At 49.5% G+C, this 20,752-nt stretch overlaps 5 protein-coding genes across 6 annotated transcripts; 3 read left to right on the top strand and 2 right to left on the bottom strand.

The window, feature by feature from the left end:
- Positions 1-1,204: 1,204 nt before the first annotated feature.
- Positions 1,205-3,092, top strand: PV06_01516 (uncharacterized protein; the record flags this gene model as incomplete). Its single annotated transcript, XM_016402124.1, has 4 exons — positions 1,205-1,572; positions 1,632-2,525; positions 2,580-2,920; positions 2,980-3,092. 4 exons carry the CDS (start codon positions 1,205-1,207, stop codon positions 3,090-3,092), a joined length of 1,716 nt encoding a protein of 571 aa, XP_016266021.1.
- Positions 3,093-6,035: 2,943 nt separating this feature from the next.
- On the top strand, positions 6,036-7,055 carry PV06_01515 (uncharacterized protein; the record flags this gene model as incomplete). The annotated part of the gene is made up of 1 exon (XM_016402123.1): positions 6,036-7,055. The coding sequence occupies one exon, from the start codon at positions 6,036-6,038 to the stop codon at positions 7,053-7,055; it is 1,020 nt and encodes a 339-aa protein (XP_016266020.1).
- On the bottom strand, positions 6,934-11,157 carry PV06_01513. 2 transcript variants are annotated; one of them, XM_016402121.1, is made up of 3 exons: positions 8,858-11,157; positions 8,416-8,803; positions 6,934-8,333 (listed from the first exon to the last, which is right to left on the bottom strand). In XM_016402121.1, exons 1-2 carry the CDS (start codon positions 11,072-11,074, stop codon positions 8,618-8,620), a joined length of 2,403 nt encoding a protein of 800 aa, XP_016266018.1. In that variant the 5' UTR covers positions 11,075-11,157; the 3' UTR covers positions 6,934-8,333; positions 8,416-8,617. The 2 variants fall into 2 exon arrangements, with proteins under 2 accessions (XP_016266018.1, XP_016266017.1); XM_016402120.1 differs by having other exon boundaries at positions 6,934-8,803.
- On the top strand, positions 7,492-8,568 carry PV06_01514 (uncharacterized protein; the record flags this gene model as incomplete). Its single annotated transcript, XM_016402122.1, has 1 exon — positions 7,492-8,568. One exon carries the CDS (start codon positions 7,492-7,494, stop codon positions 8,566-8,568), a length of 1,077 nt encoding a protein of 358 aa, XP_016266019.1.
- Positions 11,158-17,088: 5,931 nt separating the features above from the next.
- PV06_01512 (uncharacterized protein) lies at positions 17,089-19,718 on the bottom strand. Its single transcript, XM_016402119.1, has 2 exons — positions 17,317-19,718; positions 17,089-17,259 (listed from the first exon to the last, which is right to left on the bottom strand). Exons 1-2 carry the CDS (start codon positions 19,512-19,514, stop codon positions 17,166-17,168), a joined length of 2,292 nt encoding a protein of 763 aa, XP_016266016.1. The 5' UTR covers positions 19,515-19,718; the 3' UTR covers positions 17,089-17,165.
- Between the last annotated feature and the right edge of the window lie 1,034 nt (positions 19,719-20,752).

Here is a 20,752-nt window from a genome sequence, read left to right as displayed (position 1 = left end):
AGGGACTTTATAGCCAGAAGGATCGCCATGGTTCACAATTGCGGCCATTGACGAACCACAGCTAGAATAGCTAGGGAATACACACGAGTCATATATGTCAAGACACAGGGGGCCGAAAAACAGCAGAACAGAATCTATGTTCCGTGCCCGAGAGGATTGGGTATCTCAAGACTACATACTCTTAGAGTGGCTGGGCTCTTAAGTTTGTACAGAGTTAAGAATGCATGTACTTTGAGGGGATAGAGTAATGAAGACGTTTGTTCTACTGCACGTAGTTCCACAGTTGTCCTGACTTGGCACGACTGTACGCCTGCTTTACGGTTTTGCGAGCCGCTCTCAGATGCCAAAAAGGTCTCGGTGGTATCATGATCAAGTTCGTTCGATGGTCCTGCGCTGTACATGAACTCAAATATCCGCTGCCCCGCACATCTCGTAGTCTGTGCCGAGGTGGCAGGATGCGTGGTTGAATTGAACTGACAATTAGTAATGCAAGACCCTGGGGCCCCCGCAAGAGCCACTTTGGGTCAACGGGCTCATAGCACTCCGTAGCTCTTCGCCACTTCATAACTCCCGCTTCCCTGGACTGCTTTCTCTCTTTGCTTACTCTCATTACGTGACATCAGTATTTCCCAGGGACCTTCGTAACTCCTGGACTTCTCATCATTGTGTTTCGGCCAGCTGAATGGACAATAGCTTGACCCATATTCTAGAATATTGGGGTGGGCGCGATGCACCACGAAAGCAGCCTCCCCAATGGGCTTGCTTAGAGTGCCGGAGGTACAACACCCACGATCTACCTCGCTACGCTGGCCGACATGCTGACCATCCTCTCCTACAGAAAGAAGACAAAATGTGCGACGAAACGAGCCATCCCAACCTTTTTACTTGATAGGCATTGACACACACGACGAACTATGCAGGTGACATGAAGCACCCGTCGTGCTCCTTGTGTTCTCGCATGGACCTAGACTGTACATATCCAACAATGCGCAAAGTTCATCGCGGGCGGAAAAGGACGAAGGCTTCTTGTGCCGAGAAAGGTATGCCTGCTAGGTGGCTTCGCAAGGTGATGCACAGCTAAAATGACAGTCAAGATGTGACTCTGGGCCGTGGGACACCCTCCCACCAAGAGCGTCCTCTGGTAAAGACTCCTGGCCTCGACTCTTCAGGGAGGCTTCCAGAAACCTGGTATGAGAGGTCCAAGATGTATTCAGGTAGGCTCTCTTACGTGGGAGACAGCGTCGGCTCTCAGCAACAATTCATCGACAGCTCCGAACTTCCATTCCCAGACACGTCTGAGACGGTCGGCTTTATGGACGCCTTTATCTTGAACGATCCGTTAGATGGTGAACAGACTAATCTCGAAGACTTGAGCGGCCTCTCCGAGTTGGGTCATTTTGGTCTCGACATTCAGACGCCTTTCCAAGTCCCTGATCTCGGAGCGAAAGCTTCGAACCCATTTTGTTCCACAGCTGCTCACACAGCCTCAGAACAATTGCCGTCAAGCACGGGCAGTGCCATCATAGCAACCGAACCCAATCTGGAATATCCGCCTTTTTTGGCAAATCATCTGTGAGTGTGAGATAGGGGGTGTATAGAGGGACATCTAGTCAACGTGCTGATCCGGTCAGGTTCCAGCTCTTCTTCCAGTCCGTTCAGGGCTTCCTTCCATTATTCCATAAACCGCGCTTATGTGACGAGTTTTCTACTCATTTTGATGGAACCGATAGTGGCTATGAAGACTTGAGCATCACCAGTGCCATCCTATTGAATTCCATGTTTGCATTATCCGCCCGATTTTCCGAATGGGTTCCGTGCTGCGATGTCAACCCCAGAGATCGGGGTGCGCCCTTTGCAAGTAGGGCTCAAGCCCTCTGGCGCGAGCACATCACTGACGATGAGGAACCTTCCTTGCGCTTGCTCCAATGCCGCATTCTCCTCACGTTTTATGAACTCACCTCTGGTCCATCATTTCGTGCATGGCAATCTGCAGGAATATGCTGTCGTATGGCCTACGGCTTGTCGCTTCATCGTATCGATGATGTCGATCCAACCCAGAGACAAGATTGGATTGCAGACGAAGAACGCCGTCGAGCCTGGTGGGCGGTGTATCAGATTGACAATGTTTCGTCTGTCATTGCCTGCCGACCGTTCAACCTCGACACCTCGAATATGGAGGTCCTGCTCCCTATTTCCGACCAAGCGTGGTTCTCCGGAAAATTTACCAAGTCGGCGTCCATGTCCCCACGGGGACCATCCGAAGTTTGGAGGAGTCTTCAAAACTGTGAGAACCAAGCCCCTTATGCATGGTATCTTGTCATCAACGAGCTTCTACGAAGTGCCCAACGACTATGGGATCGCCGGGCTCGCGCCGTGGATGAGTTAAAAGTCATTCAGTCAGCTCTTCAGTGTTTTGCCCTGGCCTTACCATCCAGCTTCTGCCTGACTGCACCAAACATGGCATTTAATGACGATAACTTCGTGGCGAAAAATTGGATCATCTGCACCTCGATTCTCCTGCAGACGTAAGCGAACCACCTACTGCATCTGATAGATAAAGACTAACATTGGATGTGTAGAGCACAGAGCTTGGTAGCTTTCAGTGGAGAGGTCGAAGAATTGCGCAATTCATCTTTTCGCCTTAACGTGGAAGAGTGCCAACGACGGCTCTTTGCGGCGTGTGATCCCAATGTCAACAATCAGCTCCGCGCGCTGCATCTCTGGTCTCCCGATTACGTCGCCCTCGCCTCGCCTCTGGTAACTTATGCACTTCTCGGCCCTGCAGCTGTTCACGCTGCGAGATGGCCTCATCGCGAAGCCAACGCCAATAAAACGGCTCTGCGCTTCCTCGAAGGCGAAATTTTGAGTTTTGTTCTACAACGCTTTGCGCGCTTCTGGCCAGTTGGAAATGTGGTCCACCGTAAGTGCTCACGTTGACCCATGCGCAGAGGATCTGCTTCTGATTTGAGACTACACCAGAGTTGTTAGATTCGATACGGTCTCCTTCTTCGAACACCGACAGCAAAGCCACATCCCCGAATGTGACCTGGATTCAAGGAATAATGCCTATGATAATCCAGTCTCATTTGTAAAGGAAATTGATCTTAGGTAGCTCTCATAAGAATAGTTTCTCGATCTACGAAAGTTGTTTCAGATTTGTTCACGTCTATTTTGTTCAGCAGAGAACTGTGAGCTTCGAGACCATGATGACACCAAAAATGATGTTGACATACGAGCTACACTACTAGGCTCAATGAAACCAATGATCATACTAAAGACTTTGTCTCCACAGCGGCCTACAAAGTCCATCATCCTTTTGATCAGACTTTCCAGTTCCGTGGATAGCACTGTCTTTGATGCGCTCGACAGCCTTTGTGGGCCTTTGTGCATTTTCATGCTGGCCGTAATCTTGGAGTCATGGAGCGGTGGTATTTTCCAGATTCAGGTCTTTGTTCATCTCTGTCAAAGTCGGCAGCATCCTTAACATAACCCCGGATTCCGGTGCAGTACCACTGAATGATGCATAATTCGTTTCGTCCACCGTCTTCATTGCTGAAGCGTCCTAATTGCACAAAATCTGTCAGCTCAAGAAACCAGCGTTAACATGCATCATGCAACCTACCATCCAGACTTTGTAAGACTTGATTCTTGGCATGGCTGAGAGAGATTGAGACAGACGAATGCGGGCGATGAACTCTCCCCTTTTTAACTCGCCACTCGCAAAGCCTGCCGTCAATTGCCCGATGAGTAACAAGTCGTCCCCTTCATAGCTGTCGGTGTAGACTTTCAACACTTCATGGCGTCTCGAAGTCAATGTCATCCACGCATTAATTCGGGATCTCCGGATCGCTATGTCCAGTGTTAGTCTTTGGGTCGGACACATCAAGTTGGAGCAGAGATCTGGCTGCATACCATCTGCGCCCTCAAATCGATGATGCGAGTCCAGACATCCGTCCTTCGTAAAGACCTCGTCCGCTAACGTATCGCCTGCTTCAGGTGCTTTGCTGTCTAACACGGCGAATAATTTATCCACTAGCAACTTCGCCGGCTGTGGTACACTTGTGGAAGGCCATTCAGTCAGTTCTGTGTTGTAACCCATTGCTTTCCGATCGCACGTAACTGAAAAAGCACTCTCAGCAGGCAGACCCTTTAAGAACGTGCCAAAGCCGTGTGCTTCTAGTACAGACAACCCTGTGAGACACAATTTTTGAGAGAAGTTCTATATGATGTAAGGATGAATGCACATATGCTTCGCGGATCAATGCCTCACGTGTATTGTTCGTAAGGAGTAATCTTACTGAATACTAATGGTCTATGCAGAGCCGCAACTGCCTATTGTCTAGCCCCATTCGATCATGGGTGGGCACGGGGCAGACCAAATTCGGATTTTGCCGATGTACGGGCCGTTCAGCTTGTATTACATTGATTGATAAGCTCAATGCGCTCTCCAGTCCTCCAGTAAGCACCTACAGGGCTAGATCGTGCGGATTTGTTCCACAGGAGCTCCCTGGGGGCTCGGTATGCCACGGCCTTGCGGTTGTGGCTCGCCTGCTTTATCTACGATCTTCAATATGTTGGTCTGCAGCCGGAGCCTCATTCCCAATCACCATCCGCATGAGAAGCAATAAAGTCCCTCGTCAGCCTCCCATGGTTTTATATCACTTGGCAGACGACTCGCTCCAGTGAGCGTTGCAGTGAAGCAGTGAAAACGTGCCTATATCATTTCATCGCCTATCTGCGAAACTTGTACCCGACAACATACAGAAATGCCGCTTTATCACGTCGGTCAATCACCCCATGTGGTTCTTTCTGTTGGTAGAGAAAGGCTAACATCATAAAAAGTGCTCACCAGGTCCAAAACAGACGTGACCGAGGCGCAACTCGCAGATTTTGCCAGCTCAGTCCAATCCCTAGTTCTCCATGTTCCTGGGCTACGAAGCCTCAAGGCCGGCCAACCACATCCAACGACGGCCTCCCGCTCTCAGGGATTCAACATGGCTGTAATAGCACTATTTGATAAACCTGGAGATTTGCAGATATATACCGACCATCCGGCACATACAAGGTATGTCGAGATTAGCATACAAAGTACGCTAGAGTCAACACGCAGGATGTGAATCTAATGCACTATGTCAGCTTACACGATAGGTTTGCACACCTTTTTGAGGGTATGTTAGCCTATGACTTGGAATTTCTGGAATAATAAATGGTGTCTGTGGCCTAAAGGGTAAGATACTAGGTGGTAGTATACGTAATGAGGCGAGCATGAGAAAACAATTTCCAGTCAAAACTGAGGAAGAGATGGGCGAGACTCGTGTTGTCTCCCGTGATAGTGTTGGCCTTCGCGTGCCTCAGACAACTCTTTCCGGTATACTTTTGAGGAAATAAATCAACTTTGTAGGCCTGAGAGCAGGCTTCAGGTAACTTACCTCTCATAGCTCTGGCAGACAATGTAGCGAGATAGATTCTCCAGTCGAAGATCTCACGGAGATGTTTGGTGTCAGGTCGTATTTCAGAGGAGACGCTTGTTGCATCGTTGTTCTCGTTCGTCTGCATGACTGTACGCTGAACAGAAGTCTTCAGGAAGATACTTTGGAGCTGCTTCCCCAGCTAATAAGTATCCTGCAGCCACTTCCCCAGAATCCGAGATTTCGAATTAGTCCTTTATGGGAAACTTCTTCTGGCAACCACGTTTTATCTCTAATGCCGGTTCCTCGGACCGTGCACTGGGACAAGAGGAAATGGTATCGATAGCCTTATGAATTGCCGAAAGCAAGTCTTGAAGTGTGGTTGCGAGGTAATTGGTGGTGCTCTTTGTCCTCGAGGCAAATATCATGTCATCTAACTTGTCCTGTCCGGCTAGCGGATGAGCCGAACATGCCCAGGTGGACCATTGCAGATCTATCGGAACTGACATTTTCCGCCGCAACAGCCTTGGCGCCCGTAGTCGCTAATTCACTAATGATATCTCGAGTCAGTCGTGGCAGGAAGGTGGTCTCTTGGTCGGCTACAATCTACGATAGTCTCACGTCATGATGACCTGCGCCCCAAGCATTGCGTCCATGTCCCTTGGGCGCGCCTGGGCAGGGCACTCACTCGAAACCAAGCTGGCCTCAGCACACGATGCGGGCTTCAAAGGAATAGAAGTGTTCTACGAGGATCTGGAGCACCTCGCAAGCACCCTTCCAGGAGGGGTGACCGATGCAAACATCATCACTTCTGCCTCCATGTTTAAGTCTCTGGCAGACCAATTCCAATTGATCATCATTGCTCTCCAACCATTCATGCATTTTGAGGGTCTTGTTTCGGAAGAAGACCACCGCCAGAAATTGAAGGCCCTGGAACTGTGGTTCAAACTCGCAGAAGTTCTTCAAACGAATACCATACAGGTGCCGAGCAACTTTCTGGGAAATGGTATCACAGATGATCGATCACGTATCGTCAGCGACTTGCGCCGTCTTGCCGATGCTGGCATGAAACAGAAGCCCCCGATTCGCTTCGCATACGAAGGCCTGTGCTGGGGCCGCTTTGTCAATAAATGGCAACAAGTGTGGGAAATTATTCAAGCTGTCGACCGTCCGAACTTTGGCATGTGTTTGGATCTTTTCCATATCCTAGGGAGGGATTGGGCAAACCCTGCCGCAGATGATGGAAAGATCGGTCCAGAAGCAGATACCCGTCTGCACGACTCATTGCGGGAGATGGTCCAAACCCTTGATATTGACAAAGTGTACTATGTACAAGCAGCCAATGCTGAAAGGGCGGGACTCCCTATGAGACCTGGTCACCAATGGTGGAGTGATGACCAGCCTGCGCGGCTGACATGGTCCAGAAATATGAGATTGTTTCCATTCGAAAACGGAAGCTACATGCCCGACGAGGAGGCTCTTGCGGCTGTGCTGTTGCCCCGGCCACTAGGTCTGGGTTATCGAGGCTGGGTCAGCATGGAACTCTTTTCTCGGTCAATGGCATCTAGTGATCCTGGAGTTCCTCGTCGACACGCGGAACGAGGCATAGAGTCTTGGAACATTATCAAAAATAAATATCAGCTCTAGGTCCATCAATGAAATCATACATGTCTCCATCATTGCATCGTTGTGCATAATGAGACCTCCCACTGAAGATTGGGGTCATCTCAAAGAAGTAGCTTCGGTTAGGGTGAAAATTCTCTTAGAATAGGCGTTGACCATATCTGATCCGTCCATGATTTATTCCCCGGTCCGCGATGAAGCTGGGGACTCCGGTCTGACAATGCTCTCCAGGACCAACCGGCATATTCTTTTCCCGAGGGAATGCGGGGACTCTCGGGGCCCTAGGCTATGGTGGGTTTGGCTGCAGTGATCGACCTCAATGACCTCCATTTTTTGCTTGACACAAGTATTGGTTATTCCTGTATATTGGTAACCCTACGAGACCGAAGAAAGCCCAAGTGCTTTGCCACAACAAGTCATACTTTTTCTCGTAGCTTAGGCAAACCCTCAGGCGTGTATCATGGGTTCCATCGCAGTCGGGAGTCCGGTGACCCTTGTTGTTGTGGGTGCTGGTATCATTGGAACTAAGCATGCTAGCCTCATCTCTCAATCTGCAGATGCTCATCTTCTTGCCATCATTGACCCGACACCGATCGGGCGAGAATTGGCATTCAGTTACAACTGTGCCTACTTCGCAGACGTGGAGTCGCTATTGTCCAGGTCCTCTGAGCTTCCCGATGGAGCCATCATCTGTACACCAAACGAGACGCATGTTCCGATAGCCCGCAAGCTTGCCTCTGCAGGTATCCATCTCCTTATTGAAAAGCCCGTGAGCACGAGCGTTGACGACGGACATGAGCTGCTCAGATTTTGTCGTGACCGGGAGGTGCGAGTTGCCGTCGGACATCATCGACGGCTGCATGCCGCTATCCTCAGTGCGAAAAGCGCTCTCGAAGCTGGGTCGATAGGGACAGTTGTTGGTGTCTCGGGGTTGTGGGCCGCTCTGAAAACAGACTCCTACTTCGCGGGCGTTGGTGCCTGGAGAAGGGGCCCTACCGCTGGAGTCGTCTTGATCAACCTCATCCATGAGTTGGATCTTTTGCAGTATCTCATAGGACCAATAACAAGGGTTCATGCAGAAAAGTCCGTCTCGACGCGGGGATACCAAGCCGAAGAAGGAGCGGCAATTTCTATCCGGTTTGCTAATGGGGTTATTGGGACATTTCTGGTCCTGGACAACAGCCCTAGTCCTTTCAATATCGAAAGAGGAACCGGCGAGAATGAAGTCTTCCCTTTTGCAGGGAAAGATTCATACCGAATCTTTGGCCGATACGGGGTATTAAGCGTTCCTGACAATTTGATCTGGAATCCTGTCAGCTTAGAAAAAGGATGGTACAGCGAATTGACCGAAACACATCTGGAACACCAGGAACAAGATGTGTACCAAAGACAAATGGAAAATTTCATTCGGGTAGTTCGCAATCAAGAGAAACCAAGTTGCAGTGGAGAAGATGGGCTCGCGGCAGTCGCCGTATGTGAAGCGGTCAAGGAGTCACTTGCCACCGGGGAGCCTGCGAGCGTTAGAACTGTTATATAGCCTTGGGGATCAGCATCTAAACTGGCAAGCGGAAACCGGACAGATGTTTTCAGACCTTGAGCGCGTCCTTCATAGCTTGTCGTGGCGCCCGATAGCCGGTGAACTGTTCAAACTGGAGAATCGCCTGCTCATATACAACGTCAACGCCGTTGACAATGGCCCAGGGATACCCTGTCGATTCTCTAAAACTTTTGATCTGCTTGAGAAGAGGAGTTTCGGGTGGGTTGTAAGAAATCTATCATCGTTAGTGACCAAAAGTTAATAGACACGATGATCTAGTGAGACAAACATCAGCTACAACGCCGCCTGATGGACTCCCAAGCCACTCTTCAGGCAACTGAAGAGGCAAATCCGAGTCGCCAAAGAGTGACACACTGATGGGAACACACGACACGATAATGGTTGGGAGAGTTGTACCCTGAGGCCAAGAAGTTCCTTCTGGCTCCAAGATAACCACAGAAGACTTGCCAGAACCTCCTTCTCTTGTCTGACACCACGTGTTAAAGTGTGCCGCCAACTTTACTGCATTGGCATGGGTTCTATTGTATACATATACGGTTTGACAACCGAGGCGAAGTAAGGCATAGACCGCGGATCGAGATGAGCCACCAGCACCAAGGACAAGGCCAGCACCCCTACTACAAGCGGCGGTATTTCGTGGGGAGAGCCTCCGTCGAATATTGTTGTAAAGGCCTTCCCAGTCGCTGTTGTCCCCGTAAAAGCCGACCACCGGTCCCCCTCGATTCCTGAGACGAGCGTTTTCGGCAAGTGCATCTGCCTTGTGGCCTGGCAATTGGCGCAGGGGCATGATAGTATTGACGGATCCGATGACAGATGCGTGTGGACTTGTGACGGTGCATGCTTTGAAGGCGATCTCCTTGTAAGGATAGCTCAATGCTGCCCCACCAAAGAAGTGATCTCTCGCGAGAGTTAAGATCTCGTCAAAGGTGGATACATCGCGGTATGAGAACTCATGGCGCATTCCGTAGAGCCTGAAAGCCACAGTGTACATTGCTGGAGCGCGACTGAAAGATACCAGCTCTCCCAGTACGTGAAAATGTAATGGATCATACTCGAAGCATTGAAACAATGCAGCACAAACCTGATGGAGCCACACGCCGGCTTCAGGGATGTCCCCATGATTGTTAGTGATATCCGCCTCGTGGCGCTTGACAGGTGTCATGATCTTGTTGAAGACTTTCGAGGTGCGGCCAAGATAACCCAAGTTGTACGCGATAATCGGGATTTTCAATGTCTGAGATGTTGCTATTGCAAATTGAAGGGAATCTTGATTGTCTTGCCTTGATGTTGCAAATTGTGTCACTCTGACAAGGTCATATCCTAGGTTCTGTGCCTTTTCGCACAAAATCTGTCGTTCGCGACCTAGCCAGGTCGAAGGGCTGTCTGGGTCAAGATGAATCTCGGCAATTGTTCTGGTTTGCCCCTTGCTTGACAACAAAGCCTTTTGAATCGCCCATGGAATGTTGAAATCGATAACGATGTAGTCGACGGCAAGGCGCAGAATGTATCTTATCATCTCCCAGTATGCTTCGTGACTTGGACTCGACGATTCTGTGCCGGACTTGGCCAGCGAGACAACAATTCGGATACCCAGCTGCCGTCTCAATTTGCTGATCCACATAGCGATATCATTGGTAGTTCCGGGCTCCCAGGTATCAATGCATAGCTCAACGGCATCTTCGCCACTCTCTGCCCAGTCAAGCTCTGCAGGATTCTTCTTCATTGCAGATAGTCGGATGAAGGAGATATAAGAACGGGTTTTTCGTTCTGGAAACAGGGCTGATTGTGAAAAAGGGCTAGAAGGTACAGATTGGTCGCGTGCCAGAATAAAGTCTACATATGCCTGGATATCGATCTTGATCTTCTGGAGAACAAAAGATGAAGTCTGGTTGAAATCTTCGGCACTCGTCTCCGTCTCGGCGACGCATGTGCTGTCGTACAGATTGTAAAATTCCATGTTCGAACATTCTCTGAGTCGCAAGTCGGTTTCTTTGAGGTATCTCGCCTGTTGCTCACCGAGTTGAAGGTGGCGCGAGAGGTGGTCATAGTTGCGGATAATGTGGATGACGGGATGAGTTTGCGAATAATGCCGGAGTAGCTCATGTGCTTCAGCCGCAACACTAATCATGCCACAATCAATCACACAGTCTTGGGGGTTTTTCGCTAACATATATTGAAAGATAGCAAGTGCTCGGGTCTGAAATTCCGCCTTGCCATATCGATGAAGGTAAGCAGCCTTGCTAAGCCCAGTTACCTCTTCAAAGTACAATCCGTCGGAGATAAACTTCCGACCAAGGTGGGTGGCAGCGATGAAACCGAGAGATCTCTTTCCAGCTCCACGAACACCAACAAGAGCGATCGAGGCTCGACTGTCAAAGTGTCGGAGGGTGGTCTGGAAATCTGGGATTGGATGTTCTTGCAGTGATCCGCGACGATGGTCTGAGGAGGAAGTAGAAGTGGGATTGGCAGGCCTCCGCGAAGCCATTTACAATCTCACGAGACGATCAAGAGCACATTCAGCGAAAGGCTTGATTGTGGTGTTCAAGTTTTCGGGATATTGAGGGAGAGATTTGGTGGCGTGTACGCTCACATTCCAAATCGTGAAATCTCTACCAGCTCATTTAGGCGGCTAAGCTTTGACCGACGAATCCAGCGCTCCTAGAATTCAGCGCCCGGTCTTTCCGATGCGGGGCAGGGCAGGGTTCACGTGTTGCCAACTTCTACTATCGGACGAGCGAAAGGCCGTCTTGGCAATTGGAGAACGCTTACCGTTTTCACAGGATGTTCAACCATATTTATGTGATTCTGGTCGGGGGACTTGCAATACTTCTGAGGGTCCTTGGACCTGTCAGACTGCAGGGAGTATAGTTTCTTGAGAATGAGAGACGCTGATAGGCTTGGCAGCCTAGCCAAGGTCTTGAGAGCCCTCTAAGCTGTGTCTGTGCAATCCTCAGCTAGTCGGGGTGCTCACAGGCGTCACACATATCGTCGTCCTGAAATGTAGGAAGATGAATAGTGATGTAATCCGAATCTGCGAAGAGAGAGAAGTGGAAGAGAGGAAAGGGTAGACAGAGAGACGGGAGAGAATTAATCCAAGCAAGATGCATTTACAGTAGTGGCTAGTCTACAAGGGGCCCGTGGCGGATGCACTACTCCCGCCATTCCAAGTTGACCTGGTGGAAAATATGCGCCCTCTACATCTTAACTTAGATCACCTATCATCGAGTTATCTCCTGGTGCATAACATCCTGTGCGGCTTTGTCGTTGATCTGTTCGCCACCGCTAATAAAGGTTGTCTTCTTAAAGACATGATCCTTGTCGAGTTCATTGGCAAGTCTTTCCGGGTCGATTTCTGCCTCTTGCCCAGCGAATGAGATCTTTTTCTTTGCGGGCTTATCTAGGAAGACCCATATTGATCGATCTGGTGTGAACAGCAGATCCAGCTCCTCCAGAGATCTTCCTGTAGTTTCGGGATAGAACAGGTAGCCGATCAGAGCGCAACCGAAGTTGATGCCGGCGAAGATAAAGTAAAGCTTCCAAGATGCAGTATTTAAAGCCTCTGGAATATACAGGCCAAGCCAGAAGTTGGTGAAGTAATTGGCGGTAACGGCGAGAGAAGTGCCTCTGGCTCGGGCAATGATGGGAAAGACTTCGCTTTGATACGTCCAAGGTAGAGAGCTGCTGAGCGCACCAAAGGACACCTGAAAAAGGAACATAAATGCCAGCGCGGCTTCTCCTGCGGAGGTGTTTTCAAAGGTGAACTGAATCGCCTGGGTAGTTTGGTCAAAAGAGGGGCTCCAAAGCGGACGAGGAGAGATGCAACCACGAGCAAACAGGAGCCCATGGCAATGGGACCAAGGAAAATTGGTTTTCTTCTACCATAGTAGTCGATCATGATGGTCAGAGATGTTGTGGCCACAAGGAGCAGAGCAGAGCTGATGCCGTTGGCAAGGAGAGCCGCCGATGGTCCAGTTCTTCCAGTCTGGGCAAACACCTTCGCTGCATAATACAGGACAATATTTGCTCCACTGAGTTGCTGCATACATTGGAGTCCCATAGCGAGGCCTGTTCGGCGTCGAAATTCTTTATCGATAATCAATTTGAGGTATGAAGGTGCTTCGGAAGAATTCTCAAGCTGAACAATAGTTCTAATCTCCGCGAACTCAGCACGCACAAACTCATTGTTGATATCACCTTTCCCGTGAAGATTTGCCAACACGAGAAGAGCTTGGTCGTCACGACCACTTTGAACGAGCCAGCGAGGCGACTCCGGGCGCCAGAACATGATCGCGCCGACGATGACACCAGGGCCTAGCTGAAGAGAGAAGCAGAGCCGCCACGCAGCGTTACCCGAGATATTCAACGCTCCATACTGAATCCAATATGCGATAAGGATGCCAAGGGCAATGCCACTGTTAAGAGTCGCAGTGACACGACCACGGATGCGAGGAGGAGTGATCTCAGCAGTATAACTTTCTTTTGTCAGTGACTTGAACAATCTTGCGTCGTGGCTTAAGAATAAGTGGCCGAACTAACAATGAAATGGTCTGGAACCAAGGCCCAGCTCCGAGGCCGTTGATTGCCCGTCCAACAATAAACATGGCCTGGTTTTGCGCCGCGACCAATATTACTTGACCTCCTAGATACAGCGCGATCGACACAAATATCGTAGGTTTGCGACCAAAGCGATCTGCAAAGATGAAGCCGACAAAGAGTGATCCGACGATCTCTCCAGCTATCATAGCAGCGGTCATAAGCCCCTGGCGGAAGTCCGATGGTGTGCCCATGTAGTTTAAAAATTGAGGCATAGCAAGGATGCCGCCCATAGATCCAACTTCCCAGCCATAGGCAATGCCTGTAATGAGTGAAGGAATAACGTAGTAGAGGATGAGAGATATTGTGAGGGAAGTCTTTACAGCCATTGTTGCAGATGCCTGAGTGAATGTTGGAATGGATGACGGAGGATTATGCATGAATCCATTGACACTTTACGTGTCCGCCAGGGAATTTTCCTTGAGGACAATCCCCAAGCTAGCTAAACTGTGTAGTTCTCCAGGGGAAACTTAGACTTCTGGTGCTTAATCTTCGGCGAAAGAAATTTCCGGGTTCTGATTTAGGTTTATAGCTTCAAGTAAAGAACGTTTGTAGATATGAGGGGGTCAGCCGGCAAAATCTTGAGCCGTCGAACTTCCATGGGTCATTGGATAGAGATTTGCTTAAAAGGCTTTGAATTTTTACCTCGGGAAGTGCCACAGGTACAGGTTTACATTCAAATAAGAGAAAGAAGCAAGGACGCGGTCCGAAATCTCCACTAACGCAGCCTCACCATGGCTACTGTCAATAGTAGGGAATTCAAGTTCCTGAACCATCATCCTCGCAGCGTCATTGAACCCACCAGACTACCATCCACTCCTTATGCATTTCTTCTCGGTGAACGCATCTCCCACTCCTTATCTCCGCATGTGCATCATGTTTTCTGGAATCACATGCAACTGCGATGGCAGTTTTACCTGTTGGACACACCGGACGTCGATGCCTGTTTCAAAGAACTTCAAAGTCCAAATTGCGTTGGCTGTTCCATTACCATGCCCCATAAGGTTACTGGCCTAAGATTTGTGGACAATCTCACCGAAGAGGCTAGAATTATAGGCGCCATCAACACAATTTATCTCAGAGATAACCCGTCTTCGAATTCGAGAACATATATCGGAGCCAACACGGATTGCATTGGCATCCGGGATTCATTCTTACGAGCATTTCCTGGTGTCGAAGAAATATGTAGGGGCCAGCCTGCGTTGGTCATTGGTGCAGGAGGAACCTCTCGGGCTGCTATCTATGCTCTATGGAAGTTTTTCGACGTTTCCACGATCTATCTGATCAATCGAAGCTTCTCAGAGATCGAAGAGGTTGTCAAGTCAATGTCGGAAGGAGGATGTACTACGGAATTGTTGCCACTGACAACATTGGACCAAGCTAGCTCGCTAGACGTTCCCAGACTGATTGTCGGTACCACGCCGGACCTTCCAGCAGAATCAGCGGAAGAGAAACACGCTCAAAAGCTGATCTCAATCACGTTGCATAAACTCACACGTGTGGGTGACCGAGACGGCTATCTCCTCGATATGTGTTATTATCCAAGCCCGCATACCAATCTCATGAAAGCTGCGGAGATGTCTGGCTGGCAGACCGTGTCAGGAGTCGAGGCAGTGAAGTACCAAGCCGTCGCTCAGAACAGACTATGGTCCAGCAAGCCAGTGTCTGAGCTAGCTATCAAGGAGGTGTCGAATGTCATAGAGGCTACACTACATCAGTGCAATTATCTTAACAATTGTTCGAGAGAGAGGAAGAGCTTGGACTAGACATGGAAATCTTAATCACCAGGAGAGAGTATAGAAACGCGAAATTCAATCATGCTAGCTGAGACAGTGATTCCATCTCAGGCCTTTGATCTCCATTGCGATCCTCAACTATAGTCTCGGTATGATGAGTAGATGCTTCGGAATATACTTTGATAGCAGCTAATCTGCAATGTGTCATTCGCCACGAGGCGAGGATAGAATGATGGAACCTGCCATCCTGCATTTTTTACGTCCGGAACAGCTCAAGCCTGTCTAGAAACTCTTCCACAGCAGCATTGAATCGCTGGGGCTCTTCCATGAACAAAAAGTGTCCATTGTCCGGCCACACCACAGTTTCTAGGCGCGGGATATGGTGCAACCAGTGACGATCAAAGTCCTCGAACATTGGGGTCACTAAATGCAACGCCGGCACTTCATAGATCTCCTTGTACCTCCATGCGTGTGGTTGCACGACTGTTGTGGTTGCATTTGTCCGTACATGAAGGGCCGTTGAAGTCATTATGTCGATAATTCTCTCCCAATCTCCACTCGACAATTTGGGTGTCGCGAAAGGCGCCAAAAAGCTCCTGAACTTTTCATCATCCGCGTGCGCTGCAGCAAGCTCTTGTCTTTGAGAAACAGTCATGTATGTCTCTGGTAGGTGGAAGAACGAGTCGACATAAATGACACCTCGCACTGCTTGGGGCTTCAGCCGTAGTACCATGGTCGAGACTGGGCCTCCCATGCTATGACCGATTAGAATAGCGGAGGAGATATTTTCCGTATTCAGTACTTCAATGACGGCTCTGGCCATGAATTCGAGACTGTATTCAATCTTTGGAGCGTCGCTGCGGCCGTGGCCTGGTAGATCGATGGTAATGCTGTGATGTCTGTGGAACAATGGTGTTTGCGCGTAGTATAGAGCGGCCGAGCATGACCAGCCATGGATGAAAACGAGCGCGGAACCCCCACTACCATAGCTGTCGTAAATGACCTTACTACTGTGATATAAGACCGACTTGTGTCTGATCGATGCCATGTCTATGGTTTCAGGGTCACACAATTTCGAGCTTCGATTCAGGTTGGCAACCGTTGGAGATCTAACCAATTTATCGCGTACGCGAGAGGTACGCATACAATGTCTTCCAGGTACAGAAATTCTCATTCCGACCACAGATTTGTGGAGGCCTCCATACGCCCAACACGGAATGCCGAGCCGACCTGACTTTCGGATGAAGTCATAGCCGACCAATGAACACTTGTTCCCATGTCCAGTCACGTGAACAGGATGCCTATTCCAACCAAAAATATGTAACTCTGTTGCAAACGCGCCATGCATTTATCGCTAGAACTTACGGTTGGGAAAGTAAGATGGTAGGCCTACATAGTCTAGCAGGAAGGCTCTAGACCTAAAGATTTAGTGTGAAATAGTGATTCAAACAGTCTAGCATTAGAACGCTACAAGTTACGCGAGCTAGCAGAGGGTTGGTGCATTACAAACAAACCCTCAACACCCGAACTTCGGCAGATTACTGAAGTGGAAACTGCACTAGGGGCGTCACGCCTGCGAGTGGCAAAATCTCCTATCAATCTTCCATCCATCGGCGTACATCTATACCACATGGACGGGGAAGACATATCATAAGGACTCTATTGCCGCATCACAAGCTGGTATGGACGCTGGCGCCTTTATCATGCACAGATGTCACAAAATTAGCACAGATATAAACAAAGCTGCCACTCGTGCTGTCACTGAAATGAAAGCGACCATCATACAAAGACTCATTTTAGACGGACCCGAGGTCGATTGCTGATAGTGGCTGTCGCTTTTTGTTCTTCTGGGCCTAATATGATGGTCATGGTAACCAAGTTGAGGGCGGTCAAGATGGGGAGCAGAGAGCCCTCTGGGTTCGAGGTTGGTACGAAAAGGACAAACTTATCCCCGTTTGTCCTTCCAAGGTGTCTACAATCGGCGAAGAACTAGTTGTAGAACCAATTTCCGTCCGAGTACCGATACTTGGCATACTGCAGCAGCAGATGATGGGAGTAAAAGTGCTCCAAGACATGCTTGGCCATAATCGAGAGAAGGGCATTGAAGGTGGCAGCAAAATTGCAGTCGAGAAGCATGGCTTGCTGTGCCGGCAAGCTAAGGCCTGTGTCGAAGTTGATGACATTGAGTTCTGATTTTAATTTGGAGCATTCTGGTACTTTATAGGCACTAATTCCGACAAAATTACTTCACATCTCGTCAAAGAACGACTTCAAACCATCGTTTGTAGCTTCTAGTTGTGAGAAGCCCAGGTGCTGAAAGCTCTGTTGCCAGGACGAATCCCTAAGAAAGAAGGCGTTAGCTGCCACATACATGCCCAACAGATTGCGCAAGAAATACCATGTGAGGGCATCCATGGTAACAAAATCGGGCATTAAAGACCCGGTATCGCTTTGGGTGCTTGGGGGTATCGGCTCGGTGGGACCGATTTGACACAGCGTAGACGTATTGGTAACTTCGCCGTCGTCCGCTTGAAGGAGACGAAGGTCGAGGTCCGATCGGTGCAAGTCTGCTGGAATTGCACCTCGTGACATGTTCATATCATTACCAACAGGGTCGCTGGCGGACACAAGCTCCTGTTCAGTCATGCGAGAGAATGCATTGTCTGTAGCTTGGCCCTGTTGTATTGGGGGCTGTGTTGTGCTGCGGCGAAGCTCAGCTGTGTCTGCTGAATGTGACTCAAGTCTGCCATTGAGATCGTTAAAGGCCGGCCAAACACTGCTTGCGCTAGCGACAATTGCTTTCAGAGAGACAAGTATGTCTTCGGTGAAAGTTAGCGATAAACTCTCGGCTTCTTCAATATTGTCCATTAATGTAGATAAAATTGGCTCCCAGATCGGAGGAATGGCCGCCGAGTTCAAATTCTTTGCCCGAGTTGTCAGTAGAAGACTCAGCTGCTGAAATAGTGCTGATAGTCGATAAGAATTCTTCGGATCGGCTTGCCCAAGCCGTTTCCGTTGAACCACCACAGCAGTCAAGGTACTCAGAAGTATTAATTGAACCATCCAGAGATGAGGAGAGTGGCCCAAGTCATCTTCCTTGAATGAATATGCCAAGCGACTCTTGATCGGGAGACCTTGACACCAAGATTCAATGTCATCTTCAAGTAACTGGAGCTCCGCCAAACGCCGTTCGGCAGACGTCGAACTTGCAGAAAGTCGTCCGTAGAACTTCGACGCTTGTACCAACTGATTGAGAGTACTCATCGCGAACATCGGCCCAGAGGCCGCTCCACCAGACTGGAAGGCTTGCGGCAACGGTGTCCACTCTTCATCACCATCCTCTTCCACGAGATCCCTGTCTGTGAGGTCTTCAGGTCGAATATGTGGGTGAATGGAAAGCCTAGATGACAACAGAGAGTCGATGACAAAACATGCAAGTAATACATGTTGTATTCTGTCTGGTTGAGGGCTCTGTCTCAATTCGTAGCTAGGTATGAACCCAGCACTTGTCGATTTCAGGAGAAGGATCAATCTAGAGCACCGACCTACAAGTAGCCAGGCATCCAAGAGACGTCCCAGGCCCAGCACTGTTAATGTAAGAATAAGTAGAGCCTGAACATGGGCAAGTCGAAGCTCCTTATTGTCCTTTGGTATCAAGTTCTCTATCGCGACCTGTAGATTATAGAAATCTCCACCATTGATAGCGGCTTCAGGAGTGGCTAAACGTGGAGATTTCGGTCCATGTAATTGTTCATAGATGGTAATGGCCATGAGGCAGACGTGCTCGCCTGAAAGTGAAGTTGAGGTCCCTTCGGAATATTGGTGCCATTCGCGGTAGATGGTGTGTTTTTCAATGATCGGTAGCCAGGACTGAGTCCATGTAAAATAAGAGTTGAGCAGATCCGGGGTAGATGCGGTCAGCACAACAGTATTCTGGGAATCATGCAGCGCTTTAATTGCTTCGTTCTGACCTCCGATGTCGTCGTCCATTGCTGCGTCCTCAGTTATTGCGATCAAATCTGAAGCATCACGAATTTGTGGAATGCCTTGGGCTTGGATATAGCTGTCACTTCGATGGAGTTCCTGAACAACCTCTACCTCATCTTCTCCGGATGTGTCTTTAACTTTGTTTAAAGGAAGATTTTCCAGCGATGGGAGCAGATTTTCGAGTTCTCGTGACACCCTAGACCTTTTCCATCTCTGAAACAGGCCATATTCGTTGAATTCGTCCGTCCAGAGTGCGGCAAAGTCTTTTTGAGTCGGGTCTTTTAGCCCATCGGATACAATGGCGAGGATGTCATCCTCCAGGTCTGAATTGCGCATTATAGCCATAGCCCATATCTTTTGCAACGAACGTACCCATCCCTCTGGTAGACCTCGCTTTTTGGTGTGACCGGAGTATACGCATTCTCTGCCCGCGGCTACGCAGCCAGAGCAATACGGCCGAGCTCCATCGCAACGCTCCTTCCTGCGACGACAAATGTCGCAGGCTCTCTCGACGCGATGGCGAGAGTATCTCGCACGATAGGCTGGTAGTTGTCTCCCACTTGCTGATGATGACCGAGGTACGTCGCCAATGAAGGCTGCAGACGACATGGACGTTTCTTTAATAGGAATGCTATACTTCTTAGGTACTCACATAGCTGTTATGGGATTCCATCACCAGGTACCTCAATGTCGCGATTGGAGCGAAGATAGAATCATCGTTAGAGACGGAGTAATTGGTTCTTGCTTAGGACGACGAAGCGAAGTAGTCAAGCCACGTGAACGACTATTCCGGGAGCACGTAGCAAGTTTGAATAGAAAAGGTAGATGAGGAAGAGGGGAAAAAGGGAAGAGATCAGAGAGAGAGAGAGAGGGACGCTACTAAGCTCTCGGCATACTTGCCTGAAATAAGCACTCGGAACTCCTTCCTTTAAGAGAATCGCCATAGCTTCCGTCAATTTTCAGTCTAACGGTACTCTCGAAATAGTCCTTCGCGCAACAAGAAGTGAGGTGTATCGAATTGGAACCAAGATCAACAGTTGTCCTAAACATCAGGAACCATGCCTGCGACCGAAAACCTCACTTCCCCCTCACGTCAACCCGAATACCCTCCAGCAGCACGTCAAGTCTTTTGTCTGCGCTGTCCCATTGGTTTCGAATAGTCTGCTCCCTCTGTAGAGACCTCGCTTTAAACTCGACCTTGAACGGCATCGGCTTGGAGTTCAATCCCTGTGTGAACGCGAGCGGATCGACTTCGCACTTTCGCCTGACTTGCACTGCATGACCCTTGGCATCTATATCCATCACAGTCTCATATGCATGGGTGATATCAAACGCCCAGAGGATCCGCACCATGTTGATGAAGAGGCTGTTAAGTGCGAGATGTTGGCCCGTGCAGATCCGCCTGCCGAACCCAAACGGAGCAAGCGGCAGGAAAGGATCCTCGATCCACCGGTCCGGGTTAAAGGTGTCTGGGTCCTTGTAGACGTCCTCGTCCTGGTGGATGGACCAGTGGTTCCCTATGACGGTCGCGCCGGCGGGGATGTGGTAGCCGAGATACTCGTCGTCCTGGATGACCGCGTGAGGGATTCCACCCGCACTCACGGGTCTCCAGCGCAAGACTTCTTTGATCATGGCGTCCATGTAAGGTAGTAAGTCCCTGTGCTCGAAGCCGGGATAGTGTTCGCCCACTTTGCTGTCGACCTCAGCCTGCGCCTTCTTCATAACGTCGGGATACACAAGCATTGCCAGTGTAAAGATCTCGAGGGCCATAGACGTCGTGTCGCTTCCGGCCTCGTAAATAATACCGACATCGTAAGCTAGCTCTTTCGTGGACATATTCCGTCCCT

The sequence above is a fragment of the Exophiala oligosperma genome (assembly GCF_000835515.1).
Source record: "Exophiala oligosperma strain CBS 72588 unplaced genomic scaffold supercont1.2, whole genome shotgun sequence".
NCBI lineage: Eukaryota > Fungi > Ascomycota > Eurotiomycetes > Chaetothyriales > Herpotrichiellaceae > Exophiala > Exophiala oligosperma.
This window is presented reverse-complemented; position numbering and strand designations above follow the sequence as displayed.

Bases quoted from the DNA above. Each gene is read 5' to 3' on its own strand.
- PV06_01513 (XM_016402120.1), bottom strand. From the start codon at position 11,074: ATGGCTTCGCGGAGGCCTGCCAATCCCACTTCTACTTCCTCCTCAGAC. The intron at 8,804-8,857 runs GTTTGTCTCACT...TAACGATGATAG, and splicing joins CAGGCGGCGTTGTAGCTGAT to ATTTCTTACAACCCACCCGA.
- PV06_01512 (XM_016402119.1), bottom strand. From the start codon at position 19,514: ATGTCGTCTGCAGCCTTCATTGGCGACGTACCTCGGTCATCATCAGCA. The intron at 17,260-17,316 runs GTATTTCTTGCG...CTTCTTTCTTAG, and splicing joins ACCATGGATGCCCTCACATG to GGATTCGTCCTGGCAACAGA.